Source organism: Phyllostomus discolor, chromosome 2 (genome assembly GCF_004126475.2).
Source record: "Phyllostomus discolor isolate MPI-MPIP mPhyDis1 chromosome 2, mPhyDis1.pri.v3, whole genome shotgun sequence".
Classification (NCBI taxonomy): domain Eukaryota; kingdom Metazoa; phylum Chordata; class Mammalia; order Chiroptera; family Phyllostomidae; genus Phyllostomus; species Phyllostomus discolor.
In genome coordinates, this window is record NC_040904.2 from 104625885 (window position 1) to 104639470 (window position 13586).

Sequence of the window (13586 nt, forward strand, 5' to 3'; positions counted from 1 at the left end):
GTGTCTTTGGATTTTCTGTATGTCCTCCTTGGAGAAGTGTCTTTTCAAGTCCTTTGCCCATTTTTTTAATTGGGTTACTTGTCTTCTTAGAGTTGTGTAAGTTCTTTATATATTTTGGAGATTAAACCCTTGTCTGAGGTGTCATTGGCAAATATGTTTTCCCATACAGTTGGTTCTCTTTTTATTTTGATACTGTTTTCTTTAGCTGTGCAAAAGCTTTTTATTTTGATGAGGTCCCATTTGTTTATTCTTTCCTTTATGTCCCTTGCTCTAGGAGACATGTCAGTAAAAAAGTTTCTTCGTGAAATATCTGAGATTTTCCTGCCTACGTTCTCCTCTAGGACTTTAATGGTGTCACAGTTTATATTAAGTCTTTTATCCACTTTGAATTTATTTTTGTATAAGGTGTAAGTTGGTGCTTGGGTTTCATTTTTTTGCACATAGCTGTCCAGTTCTCCCAACACCATTTGTTGAAGAGGCTATTTTTATTCCATTTTATGTTGCTGCTTCCTTTGTCAAATATTAATTGACTGTAGAGACTAGGGTTTATTTCTGGGCTCTCTGTTCGGTTCCATTGGTCCATGTGCCTGTTTTTATGCCAGTACCAGGCTGTTTTGATTACAGTGGCCTTGTAGTATAGTTTAATGTCAGGTATTGTGATCCCTCCTACTTTACTTTTCTTTCTCAAAATTGCAGCAGCTATTCGGGGTCGTTTATAATTCCATATAAATTTTTGAAGTGTTTGTTCTATGTCTGTGAAATAAGCCATTGGTACTTTAATAGGTATTGCATTGAATGTGTAAATTGCTTTGGGTAGTATGGACATTTTGATGATATTAATTCTTCTGATCCACGAACACGGTATATGTTTCCATTTGTTTGTGTCTTCCTTGATTTCTCTCCTCAGTGTTATGTAGTTTTCTGAATACAGGTCTTTTACCTCTTTGGTTAGGTTTATTCCTAGGTATTTTATTTTTCTTTTTGCTATTTCAAATGGGATTTTTTTTCTTGATTTCTGCTTCTGCTGTTTCATTGTTGGTGTACAGAAATGCCTTTGATTTCTGGATATTGACTTTGTATCCCACTGTTTTGCCAAATTCATTTATTAGGTCAAGCAGTTTTTTGGAGTCCATAGGATTTTCTATGTACACTATCATGTCATCTGCAAACAGTGACAGTTTTGTTTCCTCCTTTCCAATTTGGATTCCTTTTATTTGTTTTTCTTGTCTGATTGCTGTGGCTAAAACTTCCAGTACTATATTGAATAGAAGTGGTGAAAGTGGACACCCTTGTCTTATTCCTGATTTTATGAGGAAGTGTCAATATTTCACTATTAAGTACAATATTAGCTGTACGTTTTAGACTGAGACAATACCTTTCATTCCTAATTAGATCATTTTTACTGTGAATTAATGCTGAAATGCTTTTTCTACATGTATTGAAACATACAGACTTTCTTATTTATCTGCTAATATATGAGTTAGACTGATTAGGTTTTAAATGTAAAGTCAACCTTACAACTCCTGAGATAATCTTCTTTAAGACAGATCTGATGCACAAAGCATAACATAAATGCCAGAAAACTTGGTAACAGAAGAAAAGAAGAGTCACTAACACTTCACCACTAGACTTCACCTTAGTTTCTACCTCATACTCTCTGGGCACTTACACGTCCATGTGATGACCAGCACTCTGCAGTCCATCTCCCATTTCTTTTTCTATGGCACTCCATTCACTAGCAAGAAAAAAGATAAAACCAAAAACATCCTGAATTAGATGTGATTAGTAAATACAATCTTTTAAAAGGCTTTTTTTCTAACTAGCTTTTAAACAATGTATAGTATCTACATTTGGATTTATTTTCTGTGACTCAAAAATGCTGCTTTCCCCTTAAGTTTAACAGCTAAATGCAAGTGAAGGCTATAAAATGTTAGTTCAAAGGTTGATAACCTGCTACTGACAAGTGTAAAGTAAGTATCAAAAACAGCTTCTACTTATAGACAACTTTCTCAGTGAGGGTGCCTATTTAAACCAGTTGTGGAGCTTTTAGAAATTATGGGGCTCACCCTGCTCTTGATCTAATTAGGCAGAATCTCTGGGGTAGAGCTGGGCATACATTTTTAAACACTCCACAGATGGTCTGACGAACATTCCTGATTATATCACACTATATAATGCTAATACAAAAAATGATTGTACAAAAACATTAAGTACACAGAGAGACTTCAAATATTTTCAGAAAGTTTACTAAAAATCACAGATTATTTTGCTGAAATGCTCCAGGTAAAAATTCCTTTTTACAGAAGCTATATATATATATAAATATAATAGCAAACTGGGAGAATCAATATATATGGTGCAACGGTTTACAGCTGTTTTTTATTTACCATATTTTGCTGTGTAATGATGCGCTCTTGTATATACTGTGTGCCTATGTTTTAGACCCAAACTTTCAGGAAAAAAAATCTTTCACTTTAACTTTTTAACTCAATTTTTTATTTATTTATATTTAGAAACAAAACCGATTACTGTATTCCAGTGTATTATTCTACATATAGATATAATTATTGCTTTCTAGAGTTATACTTTTAATGCTTAAGCATAAATAAAAGAATTAAAAACATTTATATAGATATGGAATCAACACTACCCATATATAATGTGCATCTTTATTTTTCCCTCAAAATTTGGGCAAAAAGGTGTGCATTATACATGGCAAAATGTGGTATTTTTCTTTAATCCTCACCTGAGGAAATTTTTTTCATTGCTTTTTAGAGAGAGAGAAGGGGGGCAGAGAGAATCGATTGGAGACATTGATTGGCTGCCTTCTCGTATGCGTCCCAACTGGGGATTGAACCTATAACCTTTTGATGAACAGGACAGGACAACAACCAACTGAGCCACACCAGCCAGGGTAGTTTAACAATTTTAAATTCACTTTTTTATGACTTAAGTGAAGTTGTTTTAATCCACTTGTTTATGACAGCTGTACAAATGAAGTAAGTTATTTCAGGATGTCATCATCTCACCTAATGCCCCTGATAAGTACCTCAGCAGCCTAGCTGCTGAGGGGCACTACTGGGCACTCATCAATAAAAATGTGTTGGAGAGCATGGTAATGGATTTATGGCAGGCCTTTCTCTGTCAGCCTGTCATAGTATTCCCACACCAGAATAAACTGCAGCCTCAAACCACTGCTCTGCCTCCTTACCAGTGGACTGTGAGCAACGATGAGGGATTGTACAATTTAAAAAAGAAAAGTAAAGAAAGAAGAAAAGGCGGAGGAGGAACAAAAAAAGAATGTGTGGAGAAGCAACCATGGCAAGGGGACATTTAGACCATAAATACTGAGTTTGTGAGGACTATTTGAGAGTTCAGTTTGGGTGAGGTGACTCTTCACCAACCAAAAATCTCTTAAGTCCCTTGGGGCATTAGCTCCTGCTATGGGCAGTGGCTCAGTGGCCCCATAAAGGAAGTCAACCTGCCTAACAGCACCAGCTTCTTTGTTCCTAGCAGCATGCTCTAGCAACAGAGGGATTTTACTTTTGCACTGGCAGCTGGAAATCAGCTCTTGGTTGGTCACCGACTCTGCCTTGCATAAAAAGATACTTCAGGTATGCGCCATACTAAATTTGGACTTTATTCCTTCATTGCCCCTTACCCAGAACAATACTGAGATTAATGTGTCATTTGTTTAAAGTATGTTATTTCTTTATTTGGCTTATTAAGAGATATTCTTTATTGGCTATTATCCTGTATGCTACTGGCGTGTAAAATTTTAATTCCCACAGCTAAACTGTGCTAAATAAATTGTTGCCAGCCCTGGATGAGTAGCTCAGTTGGTTAGAGTGTTGTCCCAATATACCAAGGTTGTGGGTTTGATCTCTAGTCAGGGCACATACAAGAATTAACCAATGAAAGCATAATTCAGTTGAACAACAAATTGATGTTTTTCTCTTTCTGCCCCACCCCCTAAAATCAATAAATAAAAGTTTTAACCACTTAAACAAAAATGGTTGCCAAAAACATGATTTCTAAGTATAACTTCTGCTGCCTCCCCAAACAAAACAATTTATAATCCCAAATACCAAGAGATGACATAAGTTGATATATTTCCTTCTAGTCCTTTTATTTACTCATTTTACTGTGTCTGAGATCACACAATATACACAACTTTATATCATGTTTTTTCTCTTTAACAGTATTTACCCATATTATTAAAATAATTTGTTCTAAGCACTGCTTCAAATGGCAACTCATAATTTTTTAAAACCATTTTCCTGGACATTCATGTTGTTTCCAATTTTCCTGCTATGAAAACAATGTCTGATGAATATCATCAATTGTACCACAGCTTAAAAGAAAAAAACTTAAAACACTACTTTATATACTATTCTCAAAATAATCAAATTATATGCTTATAGTACTAGAAGGAAAAGTCACATGTTTTTTAATATTGCCAAAGAAGAAAAACAAACATGTAAATCATCTATGTAACCAGTACAGTTATGATTAAATAAAACAGGCAGGACTACCTCTGATCATTTTCCTTCCTCATATGTTTTAACTACTCTCAAAAAGTAAAAGCAACAGTTAAACTTTTTTAGTTCTTTGCTATTTACAAAATGGATTTTTAATATTTCTAGCTACAATATAAGCTCTAAAGCTGCATTTCTAATGGTTACAAGACAATTCTGTTTTTATATAGCTCTGTCACTTCAAATTCAACATATCCAAAACCTAGTTCTTTATGTGAAAAAGAAAATCTAGGAGTTTTGGTGGATTACAGGTATGGTAGGCAAACAGACATGAGCAAAGCTGATGGGCCAGGTACAGAAGGTCACTGGAGTTGAAAGTCCCAGATGCCTAGCAATGGGCAAAACTTACCCCCCTCCCCCATGTCTCCCCTAGCATATCTCTGGTCAAACAGTTTAGACCCCCCTTCATATTGTTCATCATCAGGGTTCAAACCCTCCCAACTATTCCTTGTCCTTGCATGTCACTAGTCACGTGAAAGACCCTCTTACACAGGGAACAAGGGGCAGAATAACTTCCTGAGACACTGGTACAAGCCCTTGCACAACCACTTCCTTAAGCATTACTCCTGGAGTAAGCCTCAATTGTGTTTCAGCTCCCAGCCCCAAAAGGCAGAAAAAACAGACAAGACAAGATACAGCTGGCCTCAGGAAAGGCTGTATTGACTAATGACCCCCTGCACTGACACCAATAATCAGTGGAGACCATGACCCTGAAAGGACACACCTGAAAAGGACACACCTAGAAAGCTGATGACTAGTCTGTTAAGCTACTCCCTCGGGCCCTGGCTGGTGTAGCTCAGTGGATTGAGCATGGGCTGTGAACCAAAGTGTCGCAGGTTCGATTCCCAGTCAGGGCACATGCCTGGGTTTGCAGGCCATGACCCCCAGCAACCGCACATTGATGTTTCTCTCTCTCTCTATCTCCCTCCCTTCCCTCTCTAAAAATAAATAAATAAAATGTAAAAAAAAAAAAAGATATTCCCTTGGGACCTCCCCTAAAATCCCTGCCCTTAAAAGTCCTCAGGACGGAGGAACCAGCATGCTCTCCCTCCAGGAGCACACCCTCGCCTCTTCCCCCCAGGCACAGTATCTTTACCTTTCCCTCTCTTAAGCTCCAAGGGCCCTTCTTTTGCCTCTGTAACTTGTTTCCTAAGCCCATTTATGCTACAGATCACTTCTACATCTGTGACTTTTAGGTAAACTTTCTCCTATAGTTTGAGTCTTGGCTCTGAATTCATTTCCAGACAGAACTCAAGAACCAAGGTTGTAGAACCAAGGTCCAGCGTGACACCACCAGTCTAACACCTGGTGCTGTTCTTGCCACCACCAACACAGACCCAATGTGTGACGTAGTAATCACAGTCAATGCAGTGGTAGCTCCATTAACAGAAATAAGGGACAGTCCAGGTCAACTGTCTACTGGATGCCCCACAGGCACTTCATCCATCTAATCTTCAAGCACCTTTTTAATGTATGAGCAACTCAAAGTCAACATAACCAAATTTAATACCTTTTTAAAAAACAGACTAAAAACTGCCCTGGCTGGTGTGGCTTGGTGGATTGGGCTCCAGACTATGAACCAGAAGTTTGCTGGTGAGATTCACAGTCAAGGCACATGCCAGGCTGCAAGCCAGGTCCCCAGCTGCGGGTGTGCAAGAGGCAACAGGCTGATGTTTCTCTAACACATTGATATTTCTCTCCCTCTTTCTCCCTCCCTTCCCCTTTCTCTCTGAAAATAAATAAAATCTTTAAAGGCATGAGGTCTAGTCTAGGCACATATACAGTCTAGCCCTATGTTATTCAAACTACGGTCTAGCAAGAGCATCACCTACAAACCTGATAGATTGCAGAAGCCATTCCAGATCTGCAGAGTCAGAATATTTAACAGTTCTCCAGGTAACTTGCATGCCCATTAAAATTTAAGAAGCTCTAGCTAAACACAGGTTCTAATCTTGGGTCCATGGGTATGTCTAGGACTGGAAATAGGAAATGTTAACCAGTGGGAAAGGAGGAAACCATTAATATACAACGAACTCCTAAAGAGAAGAAGGACTTAGCATCAACTTCATAAGAGACAAGATTACTACCGAAAAGTACTTGACGGGTGGGTAATTATCATAGATGAACCAGATCGAAGAGGGTCCTGTGAGGATCTTTATAGCACCCAATCAAGACTATGGACCTTTCTTTTGGGGGGGGGGATCACAAATGCACAATTTTGCACATAATTTCAGAGACTTAACCTGAAGTCCATATTCACCTCTTAGATTATTAACTCTAAACTATAAAACATGACTGGCCTCCTCACACAACCACATGAAAATTACAACTAAAATATAGGATGCCATTACTCAGAACCATCAGAAATCAAGTTGAATGGACGTCTGACAACTATGGAACTAAAGAAACCACATCCATGCAGACTTGTAAGAGGGATGGAAATGTGAAATGGGCTGGTCCCACATCTACCTGTGGTGGATAAAAACTTGGCAGGGATATCTTGAGAGAGAGGAGTGCCAGCCCCACACCAGCCCCCCAGCCCACGGTTTCAGTAATAGGAAGGTTAAGTTCCCATACCTTTTGACTGCAAAAACCAGCAGGGATGGAGTGAATGGATGAAACTTCTGGAGTCCCAAGCAGTTCCTCTAAAAGAACCCACACAAGGACTACTCAGATGCACTCCCTCTGAGCTCCAGCACCAGGATAGTAGCTTGAAAGGCACCAGAGGCGTACAGGGAGGAACTGAAGTGTCTGGGATCAAGGCGAGAGCTGGGGGACAGCTTTCTCCCAGACAGACAGGTAGGTAGAAGCCACTGTCCCTTTTCAGGACCCTCCCCCCACAGAACCACAAAGGCGGCAGATGGGTGTCATATCTGTGACTCCATCAACCTAGCTAACACTGTTTGCCCCATCCTGGAGATCTCACCCAAGCTGTTAACTGCAATTTTCCATATGACTGGCTGGTGTTAGCTCATGTTTCACAACTTCCTAAATCCTCTAAAACAAGGAATTGCCAGCCTCAGGAAGACCCTAGTCCTTGTCCCTCTTGCTAAGTGGCCCCAGGCCTGGCACTAGCAGCAATCAGCCTAGATTTACAGCTTTACTTTGTGTGGGAATCTCTAAGCCCACCACAAGTAGCAGCCATCTCAGACTGTTTTATAGCTCAGGCAGGGTGGCCCTGGGAAGAACACAGATGGGGGCTGACCTTGGCCTGCACCACCTGGGAAACCCCAGGGCCTATACACCCAGTAGACAGACACAGATCACGCTGGAGCACCACCACCCTACCCCTGCACCACTGATCCTCAATGGGAGGTGGAGATTGGTGTTCAGTGGTCACAGACAGTTCTTGCAGCTGACTGGCCTGAGTAAATCTCTCCCACTGACCTGCCAACAGCAACCAAGGCTCAACTACCAGAGGGTGTACTCAGCCCACACAATGGGTTCACTCTGAGTACCCAGCTTGAGTGATAGGGAAGACTGTGCCACTGGACCCTATGGGACACACCTCTTACATTAGGCCATGCTACCAAGACAGAAAGTCATGGTAGCTCTACCTAATACATAAAAACAAACACAGAGAGGCTGACAAAATGAGGATTCAGAAACATGGCCCAAGTGAGAGAACAGATCAAAACTCCAGAAAAAGAACCAAACAAAATGGAGACAAGCAATCTATAAGATGCAGAATTCAAAACACTGGTTATAAGGATACTCAAGAAATTTACTGAGACCTCAATAGCATAAAAAACAATCAGTGAGAAACGAAGGATACACTAATTGAAATAAAGAACAATTTACAGGGAAACAACACTAGAGTAGATGAAGCCAAGAATCAAATCAATGATTTGGAACATAAGGAAGCAAAAAACAACCAACTGGAACAACAAAAAGAAAAAAGAATACACATTGCCACGGCTGCCCGTAGCAGCGTCACCCCCACCAGCAAGGGCCTGCAGTATGTGGAATACTTGCTGCCCTCGACCAAACGACTAGATGTGGAGATAGATCATAGCCTGGCAAGAAGCTTGATAGCTGTAGGACTGGGTGTTGCAGCTTTTGCATTTGTAGGTAACTGTGTATTTCAGATCTGGAAACCTCTAGAACAACTGATCGCAGAAACTGCAAAGAAGATTTCAAGTCCTAGCCTTTCACTCTACTATAAAGGAGGATTTGAACAGACAATGAGTAGGCAAGAAGCTAAGTCTTATTTTGGGTATAAGCCCATCTGCTAGCAAGGCCATGATTAGAATAGCTCACAGAAGAATCATGATTTTTTAATCACCCAGATAAAGGTGGATCTCCATACTTAACAATCAAAATAAATGAAGCAAAAGACTTGCTAAAGGAAACCACCAAACACTGATTGATACTCAAGGACTACTCTGAAGGAAAAAGGCCAGGGGGAGGAGGGGGCGTAAAAACAAAGTCCAGTAAATTTAATCAAAACTACCACCATCATAACTTTCATATAAAATGAAAATTATGTGCCCTGACTGGTTAACTGGTACAAACAAAATGCCAAAGGTTAAGGATAAAGACAAAATCTTAAAAGCAGTAAGAGAAAAGCAGAGAGTTACCTACAAAGAAGTTCCCATAAGACTGTCAGCTGATTTTTCAAAAGAAACTTTGAAGGCTAGAAGGGATTTCCAAGAAATATTCAAAGTCATGAAAAGCAGCCAATACTGCTCTACCCACCAAAACTATCAATTAGAATCAAAGGGCAAATAAAGAGCTTACCATACAAAAAAAACCTAAAGGAGTTCATCATCACCAAACCATTATTATATGCAATGTTAAAGGGGCTTATTTAAAGAAAAGAAGATCAAAACTAGGAACAATAAAACGGCAATAAATACATGTCTATCAGAAACTGAGTCTAAAAAACTAAACAAACAAGAACAGAGACAGAATCATGGATATGTTAAGCGTTTTAATGGTTGTCAGATAGGGGCAAGTGGGGGACTGGGTGAAGAGGTGAGGGGATTAAGAAGTACAAGTAGGTAGTTCCAGAATAGCCATGGGGATGTAAACTACAGTACAGGAAATGGAGTAGCCATAGAACTTATATGCATGACCCCTGGACATGAGCAATGGTGTGGGGATTTGCTGAGGGAGTGGGCAGTGGGGGTGGACAGGGGCAAGGTGGAAAAATTGGGACAACTATAACAGCATAATCAGTAAAATATAATTTATAAAAATAAGACCACCAAGGTACCTCCTGCTCTAGTATTACACAATTCCATTAAAGACAGTAAGGAAAAGACTCCAAAAACACTCAAGCGGCAAGTTTTGGTAAGAGATGAAAAATATTAAATTGCAATATATTTAACAAAGCACAGCCAGGGCACCCCCAAAGAGGGATTTGTAACCGGATCTAGTACTCAGGGTGTCCAGGAAATATGAAAATATAGGATATCCGTACCCCCACAAGTCTCAACTGCGGGATGGGACACATGGAGCAGAGCCATTGAGTCATTTTGCACTTCAACAGTTGGCCAGCTTCATACCTGATATGCAAAAATTATTATTTTACATATGTATAACTGCTGGCTAGCTTCAGCAGAAGGCTAGATATGTTAAGTAGCTATGGCCATTTGAGCCAGGGAGATGGGAGTGATTTCAACCCATGATGTAACTGGGAGGCAGCTCCCCCTGGTTACAGTGCTTGCTTGAGAGCTTGAAGATAGTGCCAAGCCACAGGGCCATGCCTGCCTGGACTAACTATGACAGCCAAGAAAGGCTGGCAAAAATATGGGAATGCTTGCAGGTGTAGCTGATTATGGGAGGTGTCGGAAATGAGGTTACAGAGGAAGATTTGTATGGGGATTTAAGGCCAAGTGCGGCAGCCATGCAGGTTGGAACCAAGGGGTTTTGGGGCTCGTTTAACCACACAGCTTAAGAAGTGGGAGAGACAATGCAGGACTATAGACAGGCACAATGCAAGACCTTGCAGGAAAAGAAAGGGTTTGAAAGGACTCTCTCACTGGTAGGCTATGAGAAGGTGCCATGTGATTTTTGGATTAAGAACTGGAGATCGCGGCAACATAGCTGATGGTGCTGGGAACTGCAGAAAGCCTGTCAGCCAAGCACAGACGACTGAGAGGAACAAGGAGAAGTGGGCTGCAGACTTCTGTTTTTTTCCCCCTGAGCTATAATACCCAAGACTGGCCTGCCAGGGCAAAGGGGGAAGGAAGGACTGTGTGTGTATATGGGTGTTTTAAGGGACTTTGGAATTTTAACGAAGACATTAAGTCATTACTCTAAGTCTGTTTAACTTTTTTTTAAGATGTTATTTATCTATTTTTAGAGAGAGAGGAAGGGAAGCAGAAAGAAAGGGAGAGAAATATCAATGTGTGGTTCCCTTTCATGCATTCCCAATAGGGACCTGGTGTGCAACCCAGGCATGTGCCCTGACTGGGAATCAAACCAGCGACCCTTTGGTTTGCAGGCTGGTGCTTAATCCACTGAGCCACAGCAGCCAGAGCAAGTCTGTATAACTTTTGAATAAACAGTTCCTTTCCTTTTCACCAAACTCTGACTTTGAGAGCCATAATTCCAATTCCGTGGCAACAGGCTAAGAATCCACAGTGACTGAAGGACCCCGTAGCCCCTGGGTCCATTGTGTAACATATACAGATGATGCACTAGATGATGCACTTATAGACCTGTACACCTGACACTTATACAATGTTTTTAATCAATGTCACCCATACATTTTGGGTGACATTAATGTATTTTTAATACATTTAAAAATTTATGTATTATTACAACAAAAATAGAGGTTTACAGCTAAATTTAGTCACCCAATCTGGTGTTTGTTAGGGATACAGGCATAAGAGGGAAAGTCTCCAGCCCCAAACAGGTCTGTGGTAACAGGTTTTATTTGTTTATACGTTTGTATAAGATTTCATTTAACAAAGTTCCATGCTAAGGAAGGGTTTGAAATAAACTCTCCTCATTTAACCCCAAATTTGAATAATGACATGAAAAAAATTCTGAAATGTCCTAAATTAAATTACAGCAGGCTAGAGGATGAAAGGTAAAGACAAGAAAGGTTAATCAGTTAACAGCTGCAGGCCAAAACCAACAGAAGACTTTTTATATTCCTCAATATATGATTGTTGAAACTCTGTAATTAACTTGCAGGTCATTATTTCCTCCATTACATAGAGAAAACAGCAGCAGAGCCAACCATCAGGGGCACCAATGCATCATGCCTATGCATGAACTTTCAGACTGTTGCCCACCACCAATCCAAAGGAGCGACCACTTTTTCCTTACAGACTCTGTGCCTACTGCAGAACTAGCCCTGCTTTACCTTCTCCTGTCCCTTACAACTTACATCTTTTTTTTTAAAGGTGCATTTCAAGTTTGTTTGTTTTTTAAAGATTTTATTTATTTATTTTTAGAGAGGGAAGGGAGGGAGATAGAGAGAGAAACATCAATGTGTGGTTACTGGGGGTCATGGCCTGCAACCCAGGCATGTGCCCTGACTGGGAATCGAACCTGCGACACTTTGGTTCGCAGCCCGAGCTCAATCCACTGAGCTATGCCAACAACTTACATCTTCCTTCTTCAGACTTAATGTATTGAAGAGCTCTGTCAGCTCCAGTACAGCAGCCTTGTCTTCTGCATCTAGCCCTGCTGCTGATGGTTTACAGTAAACATTCCAGGACCTGGTCCTTTTTTTCTGGCTAGCAAAAACCCTTCTTTCAGAAAAACTTGAGACCATGAAGGTTTTATTTAACAACAAACACTGAAAATCAAGCTCAGAGATCCAATATAGTTTCTAAAAGACAGGCAGCTGATCAGAGACACAGCTGATACTAGAATTAATTGCCAATAGTGTTCTATCTGCTAATCCCAACATACACCACGTTCAGTTTTGTTTTGTTTTTCTTATTCAAAAATGCTCTTCCACTCCACTCACCATGCAGATGACCAGAAAACAAAAAATACAGAATCATTAAATAAAATATATCCTGTGTCTGCCCTGGCTGGTGGGGCTCAGTGGATCAAGTGGCAGCCTGCGAACCAAAAGGTTGCCGGTTTAATTCCCAGTCAGGACACATACCTGAGTTGTGGGCCAGGTCCCCAGTAGGGAGCATGCAAGAAGGCAATCACACATTGATGTTTCTTTCCTTTCCCCTCTCTAAAAATAAATAAATAAATCTTAAAAAAATAAAATTCTGTGTCTTTAAGTTCCAGGGCACATCAGTTTTGTGTATCCCTAAAAATGTACACATGACTTTTTGAAATAAATTTGCTTGTCTATTTTCCTTGAATTTACCAAATCAATGTGCTCTTCCCAGTGTCCTGTAAATTACTACCACCTGCCCCTTTGAAGCTCCAGACCCCATCCCTTTCCTTTGCTCAGGATAGCATACAAGTTCAAATGCCTGACTTTCTCTTGAGTCTCAAATTAAATTTGTTTTTTCCCTGTTAATCTGTCTTTTGCCAATGTAATTATTAGATCAAATAACCAAAATGTACAATATTCCAAAAACCCATCTCGCAAAAGTCTTCAGAAATTATAAAGTGAGACACACACACAAAAAGAAAATCACCAATTCTATAAGACAGTGATTTCCAATAAAATCTTGGGCATTCTGCTAAGAAAGCAAAAGGTAGCACTGCTTCAGAGTAGTTCTGATACAGATAGACCTGGCCAGATGGCCTGGCCAGGCTCCAGAGTGAGGGAAGGGTCTCAGGAAATGGCCAAGGCAGTGGGGGTGAAAGCATGGTGCTAGCTCCGCATGTGCTGGCAGATTTTCCTATCCCCAGGCAGAGACATGGCAGGAAGAGGCCCTCCATGGAGTCTGAATGAGGCTAGAGAGTGATGGACAAAGGGAAAAGCCCTCCTATTCCCTTCTTGCACATGGTGGAAGGGGGAGGTGCTGTGACAGAATGGTAAGACCTGTCACTCTGGCCTGGGAAAACAGTAGGACTGGCTAGGGAAGCTGAACCCTTCTGAAGTGCACAGAAGTTTGTGCCAGGATATTTAAATGGAGGGAAGACAGAAACATGGGCCCTTCTCTCTTCCTC

The 13586-nt window shown here is 40.5% G+C and overlaps 1 protein-coding gene, 1 non-coding gene and 1 pseudogene across 2 annotated transcripts in view; 2 read left to right on the top strand and 1 right to left on the bottom strand.

The window, feature by feature from the left end:
- The window catches only part of SNX4 (sorting nexin 4), a 78366-nt gene that overhangs the window by 15589 nt on the left and 49191 nt on the right, over positions 1–13586 (bottom strand). The window contains exon 9 of the mRNA XM_028504633.2: positions 1670–1735. Coding sequence (XP_028360434.1) covers positions 1670–1735 — 66 coding nt within the window. The remainder of the gene's footprint in view (positions 1–1669; positions 1736–13586) is intronic.
- On the top strand, positions 3111–3248 carry LOC114491239. Its single transcript, XR_003684042.1, has one exon. It is a non-coding gene; the product is annotated as a small nucleolar RNA SNORA42/SNORA80 family (small nucleolar RNA).
- Positions 4809–8931, top strand: LOC114490688 (annotated as a pseudogene).